This window comes from Mauremys reevesii, linkage group 3, assembly GCF_016161935.1.
Source record: "Mauremys reevesii isolate NIE-2019 linkage group 3, ASM1616193v1, whole genome shotgun sequence".
Lineage (NCBI taxonomy): Eukaryota > Metazoa > Chordata > Testudines > Geoemydidae > Mauremys > Mauremys reevesii.
In genome coordinates, this window is record NC_052625.1 from 107,573,899 (window position 1) to 107,595,218 (window position 21,320).

Below are 21,320 nucleotides of genomic sequence, written 5' to 3' on the forward strand. Positions count from 1 at the left end.
AAGTCCCTTTTTCAGGAATCCAAAAGGGAATGATGGTGGAATAGCCCATCCCTTCATTATTTTGTCCATCAATGAGGCCTAATTTCCAATGCAGCAATTTTGGTTCACTGATTTCCAGTTCCACACTTCTCTTGTTTACCAAGCATGATCTTAACACAATCCTTGAGCAGGCCTTTTGTTAGACTGAATTAATGCACTATGTCCCGCTTTTGCACTTTTCCCCCATCAACATTTTTTATAGGTCTCATGAATTTTCAGTCACTTTTAAAGATAAGCTTGCAATTAGGGTATATCTATAGGCCCAGTTAACACAACAGGACCCATTCTGGGTCACCTCTTTTGAAAAAGGTCCCTTAGAAAGATTTTCAATTATCTGCCTCTCCCACCCAAAGTACATTATATCACTTTGAACGGGTTCCCCTTAGCAGTCTAGCACTCCTTTCTGCAGGCTGAGTTCACAGTGTTACGTAACTTTTCCTTCCCATGTGCCTCTACTTCAGGGTTGTGACATGCCAAAAATACAGAGGTTACAGTTATTCCACCTATTCCCCATTTTGAGAACCAAATAATTAAAAGAGTAACAGACAGCCTAAAAACACAATGAGGTAAAATACTGTTGAAGGAGATATTTCAGTTTTAATGGTTTGTAAAAACAGGAATAATTTATATTCACTCTCAGTGATAAGCAGAGAGGGAGAAAGCTTCCAACTTTAAATAGATGCTACTTCCTCCTTCTTTATAACCTTGAGATGTGTATACACATAAACAAATTCAGGTTAGGCACGTTATATTAACAGTTTTAGGATTCCTTTTTATGCTTAAAGGGCACAAATAACTATTCTGAGACTAGGGCCTCACAGATATTTGAAGGCTCTTGCCTTTTCCCACCCTGACTATGAAGAGAGTCCTGAGGATCTGCATAATGTCTCACTTTACACCTTTCATGGTATCATTGCTGCAGATACCATCCTTCTAGTTGAGACTTGGCCTGTTCAATGCCGCATTCTACTGAATGAGTACCCCAACCTAATCTTGGAGGAATCAAGAATAAAGTCTTTGAAATATTTCTAACAAATACTAATTTTATGTGATCAAATGTCATCTATTATAAACACAATATGTAATTTACCTCATGTTCAACAGTCTTGAAGCTGTAAATTCATGCTATAGCCCCAAGCAAAGAAAAAACACTTTCTAGTAGTGATTCTGCAAGCGAGCCCTTTAATTCAAGTAGTAAAAAAAAAGTAGGCCATTAACATTTTGAAGTTTGCCTCTTTTACCTCCTGAGTGTGCTCTTTATAGACTTGCAGTGGACCTGTGGGGTTAGCAGTGTCCCAGATCTGCAGAGATCCATCCCCACTAGAAGTCACCAGCACGTGTTCATTGTTCTCACTCCACGTCACATCAAACAGGCCATCATTCCAGTCAAAACTAAACCAAGGCAATCAAGATATTCATCTATGAGAAATGACTGTATAGCTGGTTGGGGTATATTCAAAGATTAATCAACACGTTCTTTAATTTAACACATTCTGAAAATATTAATTATTTGTATGTTTGACTTTCTAAAGAATCTTTTTAGAAGAAATTCTGATACCTTGCAAGTTTTAAAAAATTTATGTTAGAACAGGTCAGCACAAGAGAGCCAAAGACCATCACCTTTTATATAGAGACTGAGGTCTGATTTCCATCCTAACCTTCCTGAGCAAATGGGAGTGCTACAGATGTATTGCCAACTTGGATATATCATAGAGCTATTATTTATCACTAACAGAGATAACAAAATATCCAAGTCAATCTCTACTTCTATTGCACTGAAGGAAGGGCATGCCACTCATTGATCTATAGTGACCACTCTGATTGACAGCAAAACATCATTAAGTGATTAGAAGAGTCCCATCCAGTCCTTTTTATCCATAAGGATGCTGATCGTAATTCAGAGTCTCCAGGGTGGGAGTGGTAAACATGGAGCAGTCCTCCAAGGTTTAAAAAAGAAACATAGGGCCTCCCACTATAAACAATGAGGGGATAGAAAGTACTTTCATTACTGAATCAGTAATATTCAATTATTACTGTAATACTATACCCAGCAGTAGCAGTACAATATTTAACTGCTATAAGTTGCCTGCTATCTAATTACCAACTGAAACAATATCTGTCGGTATCTAAGAGTAAGGTAATTTATTATATTTCTATTTAAACTCTCATCTCAGATAAGTCCAAACGGTCAGCTTTATGTTTCAAGTTGTGTCAACACTTCTCTTACAATCAGAGCACCACAAGTTTTTAGGTGGCGCATTCCTGAGCTGTGAGAGGAGATCGCCCAAAAAAACCCTACCAGAGGTATTACCATTCCCCAGAAAAGATCAATAGGGAAATACCTACAAAGTTTAGTTTCCGTCCAAGCAGCAATGCAAGGGCAGCAAGACTCAACATGCAACAATAAGCTAGGCCAGAGACACTACTTTTAACTTGCACCACTCTGCTGCCCCTAAATGGCTTACTTTAAGGATGATGTCAACGTTAAAAATACCATTTAATATTTTAAGCCAGATAATATTACCAGATCTTTGTACCTAATAAATGGAGGTGTACATTGAATATATCATACAGCCATTATTTATTACTAATAGAAATACCAAAATATCCACTAAAGGTTCTATAACAAATACTTCCCATTAAAAACATATAAAGTTGTTACCTCCTGAAAAGACAAATCCCAGCTTCATTTTGTTCCAGCACTGCCAAAGTTCCACAACCTGAAAAATTAAGAACAGCACAGTGCAACAGAGCCAATTTTTTTAATTCACTGGAAACTATGATGCACTGTGATGGTTTATACTACAGTGCAGATAGAGGGACCCAGGCAATTAGCTGTGCTTATAAATAGCTTCTTTGGCTCTATTTATGGCCTTCTGCTACTTCATGTGTGTCAGTTTTCGATACTTCTAACAGCAAAATGGGGAAAAGGGACAACTCACTGCAAGCATTTTTCTATTTTCTTTTGAATAACCTTATGTTGCAAACACACATCAGTATGGGATTAATATAGATCCTTTTATAATATACTAGGGATAATACTACAGAAAAATGTGATAAGAATTAAGCTTATTATGGGTGAACTAAAATGTAGGGAATTTGATTCTAAGGAAATGGAATTCAGATAAAACACTTCTATATGACAGAGATACTATCAAAGTGGAAAAAAAAGTATCACATTTCTATCTGAATATTATTATACATGCTGTTCTTACAAGAAAGATGTAAGGCTACAATCCTGTAATAAGCGCAGCACAGGGATCCAACAGAGCTCCCCATGGGTGCTAGGATGTGCCTGTGAAGGCAGTTGCTAAGAGTACTTATAATTTTTTCATCCAATTTATTTTGTATATTTTACTATTTAATTCTAGTCACACTCACTCTTGCCTCTGTATAGTCAGTTTTCCTCTGTTTGAGAAGGTCTTTCCCAAGAGAGGGAGAAAATATTTTGTAAATTTAGGACAATCTGGTTGGGAAGGAGACTCAGGGAAAAATTATCAGGGAGTCTGGGGCAGATATAGAATCTGCAACTCACTATCTCATTAAAAAGTAGCAATATAAATGGCCTTTGTATGAAACAGAAGCAAAAAACGGAGGAAATCAGTAAATGTTTTGGGATATGTTGACAATATGTAAGCAACTTATGAATCCAACAATATGTTTGGATAGAACAAAAACTTCTTAACAGGACAGACTTTGAAGATATTAAAATATATGAGCTATTTTGGTTTACAATAAGACCACCTAACACTCACTCTGCATATAATTTTTCCCTTTATTATATGTGTTATAAACAATAAAACAAAGATAAGCTAAACAACTGTGCTGTATTCATAAATTGGAGGCTTACATTAGGGGAAAAAAAAAAAAGGAATAAAAAGTCTGGAGAATAGAGGTATTGCACTTACAGGCCAAAAAGGTATTTTGAATACCATGAATTGCATACTATGATGATTAAACATTATGGGTGGGATCCACAAAGGTACTTAAACACTTAAGTCTCAGGGTATGTCTTCAGTACCTGCCTGACTGGTGGACAGCAATCGATCCAGCGGGGGTCGATTTATTGTGTCTAGTCTAGATGCAGTAAATCGATCCCTAAGCTCTCTCCTGTCAACTCCTATACACCAGCTCGGCGAGAGACGCAGGCAGAGTCGATGGGGGAGCGGCAGCAGTCAACTCACCGCGGTGAAGACACCACGGGAAGTTGATCTAAGTACGTCGATTTCAGCTACATTATTCACATAGCTGAAGTTGCGTAACTTAGATCAATCCCCCCCTGTAGACCAAGCCTCAGGTTTAAGGTGCCTAAGTCCCAGTTTTGGTTCCACGGCAGTGCACAAAACTCCCAGTGTGTCCTGTAGGCTCCTAAACTAACTTGACTCCTATGTTTTCAAGGTACAAAAGTACCCATGTGCCTAAGTTTCTGCCTCTGAGCATATGCATTACTGCCTCTTTCTAGGCATCTGGACACTTATCATCTGCCTAAGCTTCACAGTGAACCACAAACTGAGGGAAGACATGCATTCTGCCACCTGTATCATGTATGGGGCCTGATCCAACAGATGGCCTCTGAGTACACCTACAAGATTGCAGCCCATTCAAAATCTGGCTGGAAGGAGGTGGTGATATTGCTGGTGCTCACCTTATAACTAGGGCCCTATCAAATTCAAGGTCCATTTTTGTCAATTTCAGTCATAGGATTTAAAAAAATTTAAATTTCATGATTGCAGCCATTTAAATCTGAAATTTCAGGGCATTGTAATTGTAGGGTTCCTGACCCAAAAAGGAGTTGTGGGGGTGGGGGAGTCATAAGGTTATTGTAGGGGGGGTGACGGTACTGCTACCCTTATTTCTGTGCTGCTGCTGTTGGCGATGCTGCCTTCAGAGCTGGGCAGCTGGAGAGCGGTGGCTACTGTCTGGGAGCCCAGCTCTGAAGGCAGAGCCACTGCCAGCAACCGCACAGAAGTAAGCATGGCATGGTATGGTATGGCCACCTTCACTTCTGCGCTGTTGCCTGCAGAGCTGGGCCCTCAGTCAGCAGCCACCATGCTCCAGCCACCAACTCTGAGGGCAACAGAGCAGAAGTAAGGGTGGGATGGGATGGTACTGCCACCCTTATTTCTGCACTGCTGCTGGCAGGGTGCTGCCTTCAGAGCTGAGCACCTGGCCAACAGCCTCCACTCTCTGGTCACCCAGCTCTGAAAGCACCACAAAAGTAAGAATGGCTATACAGTGACACCCCCCCCCCCCGCAATTCCCTTTTGGGTCAGGACCCCCCATTTGAGAAATGCTGGTCTCCCCCATGAAATCTATATAGTATAGGGTAAAAGCACACAAAAGAGCAGATTTCAGTCCATGATGCATTTTTAATGGCCATGAATTTGGTAGGGCCCTAGTTATAACTTTTAACTCGGTGGTTAAAGCCCGCACCTGGGTTGTGAGACACCCAAGTTAAAGATCTGAATAGTGGTCTCCAACCACTCAGAAGGGTGTTTTAACCACTGAGCTATGGGATATTCTGATATGACATATGAGTAGTTTTATGCACATAAGTATACCTATTGAACTCAGTTGAGCTATTTGTGAGTCAGGTCACTCACATGCAAAAGTAGCTGCTGGCATTACATTTTGGGTTTTCCAAACTTTACTTTGGTTAGTGGTTAAATTACATTCCAAACTGTTCATCTGCCTTGAGAATTCTATTGTTACTGTTTACAGGTAGAAGGTCCTACAAATGATAATTTGCAGTGTCTAATATATATAAATACAGTTACTTTGTAGATAGTTTCTATACAACGTTGTTTTTCTGTACAGCAAATACAGAAAAACAAGTGCCACTTAAAATAATTAGAAATAAAAAGCTGCTTATTTTTTCATTAACCTGGCCCATAACCTCAATATTTCCTGTTGAAGCTGCTCCACTGTGGATAAATAATGGAAGAATTATTGGAAGCAATGGGACTGGACCCTGGGTGTCTCACCTCCCAGGTGGGTGCCTTAATCACCAGGCTAAGGAGTCATTCACACTCTCTCCCCCTGTAGCCCAAAGACTATTTAATGATTTACCCACAGTTAGGGTGACCAGACAGCAAGTGTGAAAAACTGGGACCTGGGCAGGGGGTTATAGGAGCTTATATAGGAGAAAGCCCCAAATATCAGGATTGTCACTATAAAATCAGGACATCTGGTCACCCTACCCACAGTGGAACAGCTTCAATAAGAGACAGTGAGGGAGCCCCACATCAGAATTGCCCACAGCTCAGCGATCAAAGCACTGTTATGAATGGAGCAAGGCAGACAACAAACTCATTTTACAAGGAGTGCCTAAGCTGTCTGACTCCATGTGGCAGGCTCCTGTTGATGGATCACAAGCAGAAGTAGGCACCTATCACCATAAAAGGAGTGGGACGTAGCACACACCCCTCTCCTTGGCATCTTCCATTAGCTATCTTAGGCACGTCCCTGCCTAGCATGCTGATTTTGTGGATCATATTCTTAGAGTGAATGGTGAGAGAGACACTCCTATAGGAAGCCTAGGTATCTAATTCTGCTTTGCAGATCACAGTGGTGTTCCTATGATTTTCTAGGTGCCTAAAAGTTAGGTGCCATAATGCTAAGTGTTACAATGCCTAAGGCCCACCATGGATCCATATACACAAAATGATTGCCTAAGAACTGTTCTTCAATCAGCCAGCTAAGGCCAAGTTTTCAAAGTAGGTACATACTGTACAAATAAGTACTTAAACATCTAAATGCCTAGTTACCAACATAATGCCCAGTTTGCATGTACAAATGCAGACACGTGAATGTGCAAGAAGGCTTCTGTCACCTTTTTTGACATCAAATCAACTAAAAAAAAAAATCTTACACAAGGCTGACATCAATGCCTCCCCTTTACTACTTTAATAAGTTATTTTCTATTCAAAAGCAGTTCCTTCAGTTTGCTAAACACTAGTTGCCACAACATACTTTATTACAAATGTTTTTTTCTGAGTTTTGTGCCTGTTATTGCAAGCATTAATGGGCCACCTATCTCCACCCATCAATGCAGTGTTTATACTTTTTCCAGTGGTTCATGTTGTTATGCCTGGTTAAATGGAAAAGATTTGCTTTGCTTTTCTCTTAAGCAGACCATTTCTCTCCTAGAAGAGAAATTTAATTCCAGCAAGGAAATTTAGAATGAAAGAGTTAGAGTTTAAGACCAGATCACCAAGTCACCCAGCAACTGAAATTAGACCAACCTATTACAGATCATGTGAGACTAAACTATTATAGAGACGGTCTTCCTTTCACTGCTATGCCGTAGTTATATCTCAGTGGCTTCAGCTAATAGTCTTATTTTTTTCTGCAAACAAAGTAGTCCCAGTTATGCTACTTCCATTTAAGTAAAACGGCAAAACATCAAATGACTTCAAGATATTAAGACTGGGCCCATCAGTCCCAAACCTGTGAAGGAATACCTGCATAACTACCCCATGCATAAGTAGGCAGTTATGTGACTAAAGGTATGTGTTTCCTTAAGTATTTGCAGGATTGGGGCAGTAAGCTGGCTTACTGTAGATACAGCACATTCCTTCTATATCTAATTGACGTTATGTGCTAGGTTAATGAAAACAAACAGCATTTTATTTTTATTATATTTTAACAGTGATGTTTATTTTTCTGTACTGGAAAACACTACATGTTGTTTTAAAACACTATTTATGAAGTACCCATTTTTATTAGACATTGCACGTTATCATTTGTAGGACCTTCTGCCCGTAAACACCATAAAATTCTTAAGCAAACAGTTCAGAATATAATTTAACCAATAAACAAAGTCTTAAAAGCTGAAAAAGGTAATGCCAGCAGATACTTGTACAAGTCCTGTCACAGCAGGACCAAGTACCATCCCTGACAGACTTTTGAAGTTATTGACTTTCAATAACCTAATGTCATATTAGCAGAATAAATGTGTTTGTTTGCAATACACAAGTTTAAAGATGACAGTATCCCTTTAACTAGAATTAGAAAACCCCCAAATCGGTAGCAGCCTACACTTTATATGTATTTATAAAATATTTGTAGTCTATGTAACCATAGACTTTTGCTTCCTCCAAACACAGCAAAACTGAAGTGAGAATGTGGTAACTCTTCAGCTCAGCACCTTACAGGTCAAAAGATCCTAGTGCATATTTCATATGCTAGCTAGCATGAGCAATCTCTCATCTTCCCCCCTTTCTCTCCCCACTGGGTCAAGAGAGAAAAAAAAAAGACAAAGTAAGAATTGACTGGTCTAATCAGTAGCTGCACTCCAGAGGCAGCTGCAGCAGCAACGCAGTCTTTGGAAGCAGCACCGAGGAGGGGGAAAGAAACGGAAGATTCCTCGGGAGTCAAAGTTGCCAAAGGACTCAAAGCAAGGGGCGGAGAGAAACACCACTGCACAGTACCACAGGCCCCCCACACACTTATGCGCCTGGAAGTGATCCAGATGTAGGTATGTTTGCAAAGATCAGCGCCAGGCCATGCAAGGTGTAACGCGGAGCAGATCGCAAACTGTAGGGGAGGCAGAGCCGGGGGCGCTACAGAAGGAAGGGGCTGGGGAGAGGAAGAGACTTTCTGGCGCCCCAGAGCTCGGCAGGGACTGACACTGCCCCCGACCCAGCTCCGGCACCAGGGTCCCCCCGCGGGGCTCCAGCGGGTGTCCCTGCAGGCTCAGGGAGCCGGGGCTGCAATAAGCGAGGGTGGGCGAGGCGGAGAGCCCGCGAGGAGGGGGTTGCGGACAAGCCCCCAGGGAGGGTAACACGGGGGGGGGGGAAGCGCGGCCCCGCCCTCACCGGCGATGCCGTAGTACTGCGCGGCGGCGCAGGCCAGGCGCCCGGGCAGGTAGGGCGAGAACTCCACCGCGTAGCCGTGTCGCCCCGGCAGCCGGAAGGCCTGGGAGCGCCGAGCGGCCCCGCTCATGGCCGCAGAGCCGGGTGGCCCGGCGGGGAGAAGCGAGTCCCCCTCGCGCTAGCCCCGCCGCGCGCGCGCACAGACACGTGGGGCCGCTCGGGAAGCGCCCGGCCCGCGAAGGGGCGGGGCTGAGAGCGCGGCGCCGCCATCTTTGGTTTGGGCAAGACGCTGCCTGGCTCCTGGAGGGGCCGCAGAGGGGCTGTTGTCAGGGGCAACAGGCAGGGCTGAGCCCCGCCCCGCCCTCTCTGGGCCCCTGACCGAAGGCTTGACATCCCCTCTCTCGCTTTCTCACCTGTCCCCTGTTTTGCTCTTGCGCCATCATCTAGGTCTAGGGTTGCCGAATTTTCAGGATTGTCCTGGAGTCTCCAGGAATTAAAGTTAAAGGCTGGGATGATTTAGTTGGTGTTGGTCCTGCTTTGAGCAGGGGGTTGGACTAGATGACCTCCTGAGGTCTCTTCCAACTCGAATATTCTATGATTAATCTTTAATTAAAGATTATGTAATCTGATGAAACTGCCAGGAATATGGCCAACCAAAGTTGGCAACCCTACCATCATCCTCCACCTTCACCCACCTTGGCCTCTTGCCTCATGTACAACAGGCTCGCTCCCCACCTGCGAGAAGGTCAAGGAAAGTATTGGCCCCTTACTGAATAAGGGAGGCAACCTAGTGACAGAGGATGTGGAAAAAGCTCATGTACTCAATGCTTTTTTTGCATCTGTCTTCACGAACAAGGTCAGCTCCCAGACTACTGCACTGGGCAGCACAGCATGGGGAAGAGGTGACCAGCCCTGTGTGGAGAAAGAAGTGGTTCAGGACTATTTAGAAAAACTGGATGAGCACAAGTCCATGGGGCCAGATGCGCTGCATCCGAGGGTGCTAAAGGAGTTGGCCAATGTGATTGCAGAGCCATTGGCCATTATCTTTGAACAATCATGGCAATCGGGGGAGCTCCCGGATGACTGGAAAAAGGCTAATGTAGTGCCCATCTTTAAAAAAGGGAAGAAGGAGGATCTGGGGAACTATAGACCAGTCAGCCTCACCTCAGTCCCTGGAAAAATCATGGAACAGGTCCTCAAGGAATCAATTCTGAAGCACTTAAAGGAGAGGAAAGTGATCAGGAACAGTCAACATGGATTCACCAAGGGCAAGTCATGCCTGCCTAACCTAATTGCCGTCTATGATGAGATAACTGGCTCTGTGGAAGAGGGGAAAACAATGGACGTGTTATTCCTTGACCTTAGCAGAGCTTTTGATACCGTCTCCCACAGTATTCTTGCTGGCGAGTTAAAGAAGTATGGGCTGGATGAATGGACTATAGGGTGAATAGAAAGCTGGCTAGATCGTCGGGCTCAACGGGTGGTGATCAATGGCTCCATGTCTAGTTGGCAGCTGGTATCAAGTGGAGTGCCCCAAGGGTCGGTCCTGGGGCCAGTTTTGTTCAATATTATCATTAATGATCTGGAGGATGGCATGGACTGCACCCTCAGCAAGTTTGCAGATGACACTAAACTGGGAGGAGTGGTAGACAGGGCCGTCCAGAGGATTCAGGTGGCCTGGGGCAAAGTGGGGGAGCAGACATAAAAAAGGCACCACCCGCTGCGACGCTTGTATTCACCGGGTGGCGGCGAGTCTTCAGCGGCGGTGGCGGTGGGTCCTTCGCTCGCTCCGCGTCTTCTGCAGCACTGAAAGTCCCGCCGCCGAAGTGCCACCGAAGATCTGGACTGCCGCCAGGTGAGTAAAAATTAAAAAGGTGCCTCTAGCCAGGGAAGGGATTCTTGGACAGGGCTTGTGGGGCTCCTGTGGGGCCCGGGGCAAATTGCCCCACTTGCCCCCCCTCTGGGTGGCCCTGTTGGTAGATACGCTGGAGGATAGGGATAGGATACAGAGGGACCTAGACAAATTAGAGGATTGGGCCAAAAGAAATCTGATGAGGTTCAACAAGGACAAGTGTAGAGTCCTGCACTTAGGATGGAAGAATCCTATGCACAGCTACAGACTAGGGACCGAATGGCTAGGCAGCAGTTCTGCAGAAAAGGACCTAGGGGTTACAGTGGATGAAAAGCTGGATATGAGTCAACAGTGTGCCCTTGTTGACAAGAAGGCTAATGGCATTTTGGGCTGTATAAGTAGGGGCATTGCCAGCAGATCGATGGATGTGATTATTCAGCTCTATTCGGCATTGGTGAGGCCTCATCTGGAGTACTGTGTCCAGTTTTGGGCCCCACACTACAAGAAGGATGTGGAAAAATTGGAAGGAGTCCAGCAGAGGGCAACAAAAATTATTAGGAAGCTGGAGCACATGACTTAATAGGAGAGGCTGAGGGAACTGGGATTGTTTAGTCTGCAGAAGAGAAGAGTGAGGGGGGATTTGATAGCTGCTTTCAACTACCTGAAAGGGGGTTTCAAAGAGGATGGATCTAGACTGTTCTCAGTGGTAGCAGATGACAGAACAAGGAGTAATGGTCTCAAGTTGCAGTGGGGGAGGTTTAGGTTGGATATTAGGAAAAACTTTTTCACTAGGAGGGTGGTGAAGCACTGGAATGGGTTACCTAGGGAGGTGGTGGAATCTCCTTCCTTAGAGGTTTTTAAGGTCAGTCTTGACAAAGCCCTGGCTGGGATGATTTAGTTGGGGATTGGTCCTGCTTTGAGCACGGGGTTGGACTAGTTGACCTCCTGAGGTCCCTTCCAACCCTGATATTCTATGATTCTATGATCACAGCGGGTCTGAGGAGTGTAAAGCACTCAATGTATGGGGCGCTCACCTCCTCCAGGGGTTGCTCTTGTTTTGGGCCAGTCCTGCAAATACTTATGCACTGCTGTGCTTAACTTATTCATGTGAACTGTCCCATTGACTTCAGCGAGCTCCCCAACCTATTTAGAGGAAGTTCTATGGCAGGGGTCGGCAACCTATGGCACGTGTGCCAAAGACGGCACGTGAGCCGATTTTTTTAATGGCACGCTGCTGCCTGCTGGAGTCCTGCCCAGCCTGGCCTGGCCCGCTCTTCTCTCCCCTCCGCTCCCCCTGCCTTCCCCCCCCCATGGGGGCAAGGGGCAGGGGGCAGAAGCTTGGTCCTGCTGGCTCCCCTAACTCTTCCCTCAGTGTGCTGGGTTCCTGCCCCTCCTCTGCCTCTCCGTCCTGCCGGCGGATCAGGATCAGCTGATGGCCCTTGCGAGGGAGGGGGTCGGGAAGGAGCAGAGTCAGCATGCTCGCTGCTCCTGGTGGAGGCAGAGAAGAAGCGGGGGCAGGGCCTTGGGGAAGGGGTGGTGGTGGAATAGGGGCATATCCCCTGCAGCTCCCTGCCCTGACCCCCCCCCCCACACCCCAGCCCTCTGCCCTGACCCCCCTTACACACACCCAGCCCTCTGCTCTAAGTCCCGCAGCCCCGCACACACCCCAGGCCTGTGCCCTGAGCCCTGTGCCCCCCTTATACACACCTGGTCCTCTGCTTGACTCCTTCAACACCCCCCATGACCCCAGCCCTGACTCTGGCACCCCCACACATATTCAGCCCCCCCCCGCCCTGACACCTGCACCCCTTCACATGCCCACAGCCCTCTGCCCTGACTCTTGCACCACCCCACATACCCAGCCCCACATTCCATGCCCCCACATCCTGAGTCTTGCAACCCCACATCCCCACCCCCACCCAGAGCACCAAACAAGAGCTCCTGCACCTCCCCCTCCACATTCCCACATGCACCCCTCGCACCAAATGGGAGCTGTCCAGGTAAGTGGCCCACACCCAAACCTCCTGCCCCAACCCTGAGCCTCCTCCCTCATTCTAGCTCCTGGCCAGACCCTTCACCCCCAGCCCTGTGCTCAGTGCACTCCCACCCTCAGCTCAGTGCAGAGCGAGGAAGAGAATGGGCCAGAACCAGGGAGAAGGTAGGTACCCACTGTATGTGGGCAGGGCTGGGACCCCAGACTGGCAGCGGGCTGAATGGGTCCAGCAGCCAGGATCCCAGCTGGCAGGAGCTGGCGGAAGGAACCCCTGATGCTGCCGGTCTGGGGTTCTGGCTGCCGGCCCCTTGCCAGCCAGGGTCCCGGCCGCCGGTCTCACTCAGCCTGCTGCCGGTCTAGGTGAACAGAACCCCAGACCAGCAGCAGGCTGAGCGGGCCGGTGGAGTAAGATCAACATTTTAATTTAATTTTAAATGAAGCTTCTTAAACATTTTGAAAACCTTGTTTATTTTACAATACAACACTAGTTTATTTATATAATATATAGACTTATAGAGAGAGACCTTCTAAAAAACATTACAATGTATTACCAGCACGCGAAACCTTAAATTAAAGTAAATAAATGAAGACTTGGCACACCACTTCTGAAAGGTTGTCGACCCCTGTTCTATGGCCTGTGTTATTCAGGAGGTCAGACTAGATGATTTGGCCTTGGAATCTAATATGAATCTACTTATCCTTAAAGTTATGTCAGCTGGTGAAATCAGCCTTGCTTTGTTAACTTCACTAGGGCTGTGCCAGCATATACCAGCTGAGGAGCTTTCTTGTATACAGGCTCTGGGCCTGATAGACATCATTGAGAGTAAGCAGGGTAGTAGTAAATGTTTTGAGAATGAGGCTCTTTATGTCCCCTGTGGCTTTACACTGTAACATTTTCAGTCCAAGCTGCTGCCAGTGCCACAACATCCATGCTGCTATATTTAGCATGCTAGCTTGAATGGAGTATTGTATGAACCTGTCTGCCCACGCGGGGAATCACATCTCTCAGCTGCAGAGCAGATATACTCTGAGAGACTGTTTTGTGACCTCTGAAGTTTGGGAGCTCTGAACCAGGCTCCTGAGGTAGGACTTTAGGAACTCTTTATCGTAGTTACTCCTGTCCTGAAACCCTATTAAAAGGGGACATGCTACTCAATCCTTGTAAGTCAATGGGTTTATCTAACGTGTAAATCAAAACAGAACTTGGTGGGTGTTTTCTCAGGTAGCACCTTCAATGACTGCGAAACCCTTACTGAAATTTAAAAAGCATGTATAGCTTGTAACATTGAGCTTGGAACCAGAACAATACCATACAAAGGCCCAAGTCAACATTCATTTATTATGCTATAGCAATTTTCACATTACTCTATGGACAGGTTACCGCTAGTATATCAAAGAGTTGGAGAAGTTTCATCAACTGATTTTGCATATCCGGTAGAAAGCTAAATATAATAAAGTTGCACAACCAGAAAACAATCATAAAAGGCATATCTTTGCTGCACTAGACATGTCCTCTACCTAGTGTGACAATCAGGATTCAAACACCACAAAGGGAGAACTGGGGGTTTGAACTGGAAAGAACTGATTATATACAACAGGAGTCGGCAACCTTTCAGAAGTGGTGTGCCGAGTCTTCATTTATTCACTCTAATTCAAGGTTTCGCATGCCAGTAATACATTTTAACATTTTTAGAAGGTCTCTTTCTATAAATCTATAATATATAACTGAACTATTGTTGTATATAAAGTAAATAAGGTTTTTAAAGTCTTTAAGAAGCTTCATTTAAAATTAAATTAAAATGCAGAGCCCCCCGAAATGGTGGCCAGGACCTGGGCAGTGTGAGTGCCACTGAAAATCAGCTCACCTGCCGCCTTCGGCACAGGTGCCATAGGTTGCTTACCCCTGATATACAATATTATTGTAGTATAAATGTATACGAAGTAAGGTCTTTTATGAAAGCTTTTAATGTTCTGAAGCTGATGATCATGAGAAATGTATACATACTGTGGTCATGAATTTATGTATATGTGTATATATAAAACTGGTCATAATTTATGCTGCAATATTTTCTCAATATGGAGGAAAAGCAATAACAGAAAATGCAGCAATGGCCAAAGTGTTAAATGCCTTTTTTGTTTCAATTTTCACCAAAAAGATTAGCAGTCATTGCATGACTAACAGCAAACATCAGTGTAAATGGGGTAGGATCTGAGGCTAAAATAGTGAGAGTTAAGAATTGGGGTCTGCCCTGGGACCAGTTCTATTCAATATTTTCATAAATGAGTTGTATAATGGCATAGAGAATATACTTATAAAGTTTGTTGATGATACCAAGCTGGGAGGGTCGCAAGCACTTTGGAGGACAGGACTGGAATTCAAAATCATCTTAACTAATGGGGAAAATGGTCTGAAATACATAGGATGAAATTAAATAAGCACAAATGCAAAACACTACACTTAGGAAGGAGCTGCACAAATACAAAATGGGAAACGATTGTCTAGGAAGGAGTACTGCAGACAAAGATCTGGGGGAGATCACAAACTAAATATGAGTCACCAATATAATACTATTGCAAGAAAAGCAAACATCATTCTGGGATGTATTAAAAGGAGTGTTGTAAGCAAGACATGAGAAGTAATTCTTTCTCCTTGCTCAGAACTGATAAGGTCTCATCTGGAGTATTGTGTTCAGTTCTGGGCACCACACTTCGAGAAAGATATAGACAAACTAGAGCAGGGGTAGGCAACCTATGGCACATGTGCCGAAGGAGGCACGCGAGCTAATTTTCAGTGTCACTCACACTGCCCAGGTCCTGGCCACCGTCCGGGGGGCTCTGCATTTTAATTTAATTTTAAATGAAGCTTCTTAAAGACTTTAAAAACCTTATTTACTTTATATACAACAATAGATTAGTTATATATTATAGACTTATAGAAAGAGACCTTCTAAAAACATTAAAATGTATTACTGGCACGCGAAACCTTAAATTAGAGTGAATAAATGAAGACTCGGCACACCACTTCCGAAAGGTTGCCGACCCGTGAACCACAGAATGAGAGGAAAGTAATAAATTGTTGTTCTTATCCACTGATGACAGAACAAGAAGTAATGGGGCTTAAATTGCAGTAAGGGAGATTTAGGTTAGACATTAGAAAAAACTTCCTAACTATCAGGGTAGTTAAACACTGGAACAAATTACCTAGGGAGGTTGCGGAATCTCCAACATTGGAGGTTTTTAAGGGGATGGTCTAGATAATACTTAGTCCTGCCTCAATGCAGGGGATTGGACTAGATGACCTATCAAGGTCCCTTCTAGTCCTACATTTCTATGATTCTATCATTTAGCTCAGGGGGTCTCAAACTGGGGGTCGGGACCCCTCAGGGGGTCACGAGCTTATTGCATGGAGGGTCACAAGCTATCAGTCTCCACCCCAAACCCCGCTTTGCCTCCAGCATTTATAATGGTGTTAAATATATAAACAAGTGTTTTTAATTTATAAGGGGGGTCGCACTCAGAAGCTTGCTATGTGAAAGGGGTCACCAGTACAAAACTTTGAGAACCACTGATTTAGCTCCATCTCTCAGCAGGGTGGTAGACAGTCAGGCAGGGAGCTGCTGCTTCCTCAACCAGACAAGATTAGCTCCAGGAACCTAGCATTGTACAACCCAGGAAAAGACAAATGATGGACCATTACAGAATGAGAAGACAAGACATTCCCTGCTACAATTAGGGGATACTCTGGGAAACTGTTCAAAGGCAATAGGTAACTTGTATTAGAAAAGGGATTTTCATCTAATTTGAAAGTTTAAGGCCTGAGATTGTATCTTTATACTTATTTTCTGTGTAACTTGTATGTGTTCGCGTTCTCTTACTATTTCATCTTTGGATCTGTGTTTTTTCTATTAAATAAACTTTTAGTTTATTTTTACCCCAAGTAGGTCTCTGGAGTGCACACTGTGTGGAGCACTGTGGCAAAGCAGGTTGATGTTTGCAGGACTAGTTTCATGCCTTTGAAGTTGACAAACCAGAGGGGGAAAATCCAAGTATCTAGTAGTTAAGAACTCGGGGTGGATGGATTTGGGGAGGCTTGAGACCAGAAGAGCTGTTGGTGACACCCTACAAAGTATAATTTACGGAAGCCTGGATGAGACCTTGTGCTTGTGGACAGGCTACTGGTGTCAGGGCTCTGAGCCATAGCAGCTCAGCATTAAGGCACTCCAGGTTACAGGCAGGCAGTGACAGAACTGTTTATGAGTCCAAGTGATCCTGAAAACATCACACCTAGAGAATGGCCAAAATTTCCAGGAAAATCTTGCAAAGAGAACATTTAATAGGCACGAGATTAAGAGGGAGTTAGAGGGGTACAAGATAATCCTGAAAAAGAACCTCATTCATTGTAACATAGGTTCAAATGTTTTTCTCCCATTGAAAAACCTGTGAGAGGAGGTTCTGAAGGTCCTTGCTGAGATCACACACATCATCCCATGGGTTCCTCCCATGCATACACAAAAGGTTAAGAGACCTGCCTCCAAACCTGACAGATCCCAGGACCAAAGCCATCTTGTGTAAAACCCCTGTGCCTTCATGTTGGCTCTGACTCTTAATGACCCTGGTTTCCTGGCAGTATGGCTAGCAGGATGTTCCTTTGGTCACAGTAACCACTGAACACAGAGGAAAAAGGTTCTGTGGAAAAGATAATGAAGTCTGGGACTATATTATCATTTGTTCTTAATTTTTCTGGGTCTGGAGGGAAAACAATAGGCTTGATTTAAAGCTAATTGAAGTCTATGGAAAGACTCATTGACTTCAATAGGTTTTGGATCAGGCCACTGTTCAGACTCCCCTAGCCTGCCCATGTCTCTCCCTGTCTCCATCTTGACCACGGTCTAAGACCCAGATCATGCAAAATGGTTTCCACAAAATCTACTTGGTGTCACAGGAGTACCTGAGCCCCATTTTCCTGTGAAATTGAAAAGATGTGTGCAGACCTAGGCAGCATGATCCGGCATACAGCAACAAGCAAAATAATTTGGCAAGCCAAAGCAGCTGATGCAGAAAGTTTTGAAGAGACATGTATTACTCAACATCAACAACTAAAGCAAAAGGTACTTTTAAACAGAAAGAGGAGATAGTAAAGAAACACTACTGCTTTTACCTCCCCAATTTCTGAAAAGATATGTAAATCAAGAACGGGTTCTTTAGCTATCTAAAAGTCAACAAAAACGTTTGCTTAATTGATCATTTTCAACCTGAAGCATAACCACTGACAACTGCATTTTTAATGTAGAAATATCTAAAACAGATTCAGCAGTGTTTCAACAGTAAAAACAAGCAAACCAACCAGCCAACCAAAAAAAAAAAAAAAAAAAAGTTCTCAGAAATGATCAGTAGGTGGCAGACAAGTTCTATCTAAAAATTAAGATTCCACTTTTCCAGGAAAAACTCTTAAGCAACATTGAAAGATTTCCTCCTGCTCACAAACTAAAATGTGTAAATAGCTTGATGATGCCCCATGCCACTTAACACAACCCCACTTCTATAGGTTTATTGCCCAACTATGTAGCATTTAATCCTTAGAAAACTGGCTAGCTGCCTGGTTGATTGCAAGAATGGCAAGTAGGGATCTCTAGGCCAAGGAGAGAACTTCCACCAGCAGAGGAAGAGAATCATAGAATCTCAGGGTTGGAAGGGACCTCAGGAGGTCATCTAGTCCAACCCCCTGCTCAAAGCAGGCCCAATCCCCAAAGTGGGGACACTTTGGATTCCTGTTCTTTGAACTAGAGCCCCCACTGTGACCTGCTAGTGTTTTTTGACCCAACAGTTGGCTCAGAACTGATATGGGTTGGCTGGCAGAATATGTCAAGTGGGGTCAGAGAGGAAGGTGGAACTGAACCCAGCAGCCTAGCTCCCTGCTCCACCGCAGACTTCCTTTCTGAGCCTGGACAAGACACTTCTCTGGGCTTAGGTTCTCCATCTGTGAAATGGGGATAATAGTACTTCCCTACCTCACAGTCACATTGTGAGGCTGAGTATGTTAAAGATTGTGAGGCGCTCAGCTACTATGATGATCTTGTATTTGTCTTCTAGTTTTTAAACCTTTAGGATTCACATTGTCCAGCTTTTCTTTGTTTTCTTTACTAGTAGAAACTTAGAAACTTCCTTTTTGTAATTAAAGCTGAGGTTCTCATGTAATCATAAGACTCTAAACAAAACACCACATATTTTACAGCTTATGATAAAATCACAAGAATTCGCAACACTGGGTCTGGAAGTAGCCAGTAGAGAGTGGGATTGGATAGCAGCTAGCTGGAACTAGGTAGGCAGCAGCAAAAAGTGCTGGGGGAAAGCAAGATAACTACCAGATGGAAAGTGTGAGGGATTAGGATAGAGACTTTTCTGGGGGATTAAAGGTGCATAAAGATGTGAGAAGATGGTATGGTTCCTTGTGAGTAGGAAAAAAAGAGGGAGGAATCTGGGAAGGGGTATGAGACATTGTATAAAGAGGAAAAGATGAATAGCAGAGGGCAAGTATATACAATTTAGTGCAGACTCTTTAATTCAATTTCCTCAGTCTAATGTAGTGTGCTGGTTAATAATTAAGACAACATTAACAGTAGAGCCATTTGTGACAGGCCAGTTATTGATAAATTACAAGGAATTTTAGATCATTTTATTTATTTGGTCATGTATATTTAACTAAAATGGTATTATTTCTTCATCTGTTACACAAATTGCTGATGTTTTCATATAGATGTTATTATTTAAAAATTTCAAAGGCTCCATCATATGTTTATAAGAGTTATTTGGGTAGAAAAGTGATCTTGTATTCCTCTGAAGAGATTTAAACTCCCTACTGAGGTCTGAGGAGCTAGTTTTCCAAATGCCATAATATCACAGTACCCATAGTTATCATGTTGCTGATTGGCTATATAATCTTAAATGGTTTAGCTGCATCCCTATAGAACATAAACTGACTGGCAATCTTTCTTTGACCTTTGTTCTATACTTAAATACTGTTTTGAGTATTTGGTCTAATCCTTTGTTTGGTGTCAAGGCTTGGGAGTTGATCTGATGGGGTGTACCAACCCCGCCCTGGGCTAACAGGGCCTGACAAATCACTGTGGGTCCTGGAAACCATGCCCCCTCACCCCTACTGTGCATGCTGCAGGTGAAGGGACAGATAAAAAAGAAGCAGCCCAAGCCCACTTCAGTCTGGGCTGGTTGAGGAGGAGGAAGGATGTGTGCTGCAGGCTCTTGCAGAGGTGCTTGTGAATTTCTGAGCTGTGGCCCTGGACTATGCTGCAGAGCACTAGCCAGTTGTGGAGACTGACTGGCATGCTGTGCTGCTGCTAGCTGGGGAGATGCCTGAGATGAGCCTTGTGCTAGGAAGTGACCCAGGGAATGTATTGGAAGCCAATGCCTGAACTTTTAACTGGGAATGTCCTGGCTTCACAGGGCTGTGAGATGGAACCCAGTGGAGAAGAGTGGGCCTGGGTTCCCCTATTTCTCCCTGCCCCCACTTCTACTGGGGGCTACAGCCACAGATAGGTTGTTTGCTTTGCCCTGCCCAGAAGGTTAGGGCCCCAAACTACTATTGTTTGCCCCAGCCAGGAGGCTTGGAAGGCATAAACTGAGTATTTGCTGGTCCCTGACAGGGATCCTGAGTCCCCCTCATTGAAATTGCCTGATCCAGCAGGGAGTCCTGATGATTGTGTGGTGGGGTGTACCAACCCTGCATTGGGCCAGTGAGGGCAGTCCCACTTGACATGCGGGACCCCCTGTGACTGTTGGCACATTCTCATAAATAACTCCTTCTCCTTTATTGATTATAAGTAGGGTTGGAAGACTACTGCACTGGACAGCACAGCATGGGGAGGAGGTGACCAGCCCTCTGTGGAGAAAGAAGTGGTTCAGGACTATTTAGAAAAGCTGGATGAGCACAAGTCTATGGGGCCAGATGCGCTGCATCCAAGGGTGCTAAAGGAGTTACTGGACGTGATTGCAGAGCCATTGACCATTATCTTTGAAAACTCATGGTGATCAGGGGAGGTCCCGGATGACTGGAAAAAGGCTAATGTAGTGTCCATCTTTTAAAAAGGGAAGGAGGAGGATCCAGGGAACTACAGGCCAGTCAGCCTCACCTCAGTCCCTGGAAAAATTATGGAGCAGGTCCTCAAGGAATCAATTCTGAAGCACTTAAAGGAGAGGAAAGTGATCAGGAACAGTCAGCATGGATTCACCAAGGGCAAGTCATGCCTGACTAACCTAATTGCCTTCTATGATGAGATAACTGGCTCTGTGGATGAGGGGAAAGCAGTGAGTGTGTTATTCCTTGACCTTAGAAAAGCTTTTGATATGGTCTTCCACAGTATTCTTGCCAGCAAGTTAAAGAAGTATGGGCTGGATGAATGGACTATAAGGTGGATAGAAAGCTGGCTAGATTATCGGGCTCAACGGGTAGTGATCAATGGCGCCATGTCTAGTTGGCAGCCAGTATCAAGCAGAGTGTCCCAAGGGTTGGATCTGGGGTCCATTTTGTTCAATATCTTCATTAATGATTTTGTTCAATATCTTCATTAATGATCTGGAGGATGGCGTGGACTGCTCCCTCAGCAAG

General features: G+C 44.4%; 2 protein-coding genes across 2 annotated transcripts in view; one reads left to right on the forward strand and one right to left on the reverse strand.

Annotated features, from left to right (window-relative positions):
* PEX7 (peroxisomal biogenesis factor 7) overlaps positions 1-9,056 on the reverse strand; it is a 70,121-nt gene extending 61,065 nt beyond the window's left edge. The window contains exons 1-3 of the mRNA XM_039532609.1: positions 8,859-9,056; positions 2,702-2,759; positions 1,281-1,431 (exon numbers count right to left, since the gene is read on the reverse strand). Of these exons, the coding sequence (XP_039388543.1) occupies positions 1,281-1,431; positions 2,702-2,759; positions 8,859-8,985 (336 nt within the window). The 5' untranslated portion in view covers positions 8,986-9,056. The remainder of the gene's footprint in view (positions 1-1,280; positions 1,432-2,701; positions 2,760-8,858) is intronic.
* A 1,631-nt stretch (positions 9,057-10,687) lies between these two features.
* Positions 10,688-21,320, forward strand: part of MAP3K5 (mitogen-activated protein kinase kinase kinase 5) — a 180,503-nt gene continuing 169,870 nt past the window's right edge. Inside the window, exon 1 of the mRNA XM_039532599.1 lies at positions 10,688-10,710. The gene's annotated coding sequence lies outside the window, so the exon portion shown is untranslated. The remainder of the gene's footprint in view (positions 10,711-21,320) is intronic.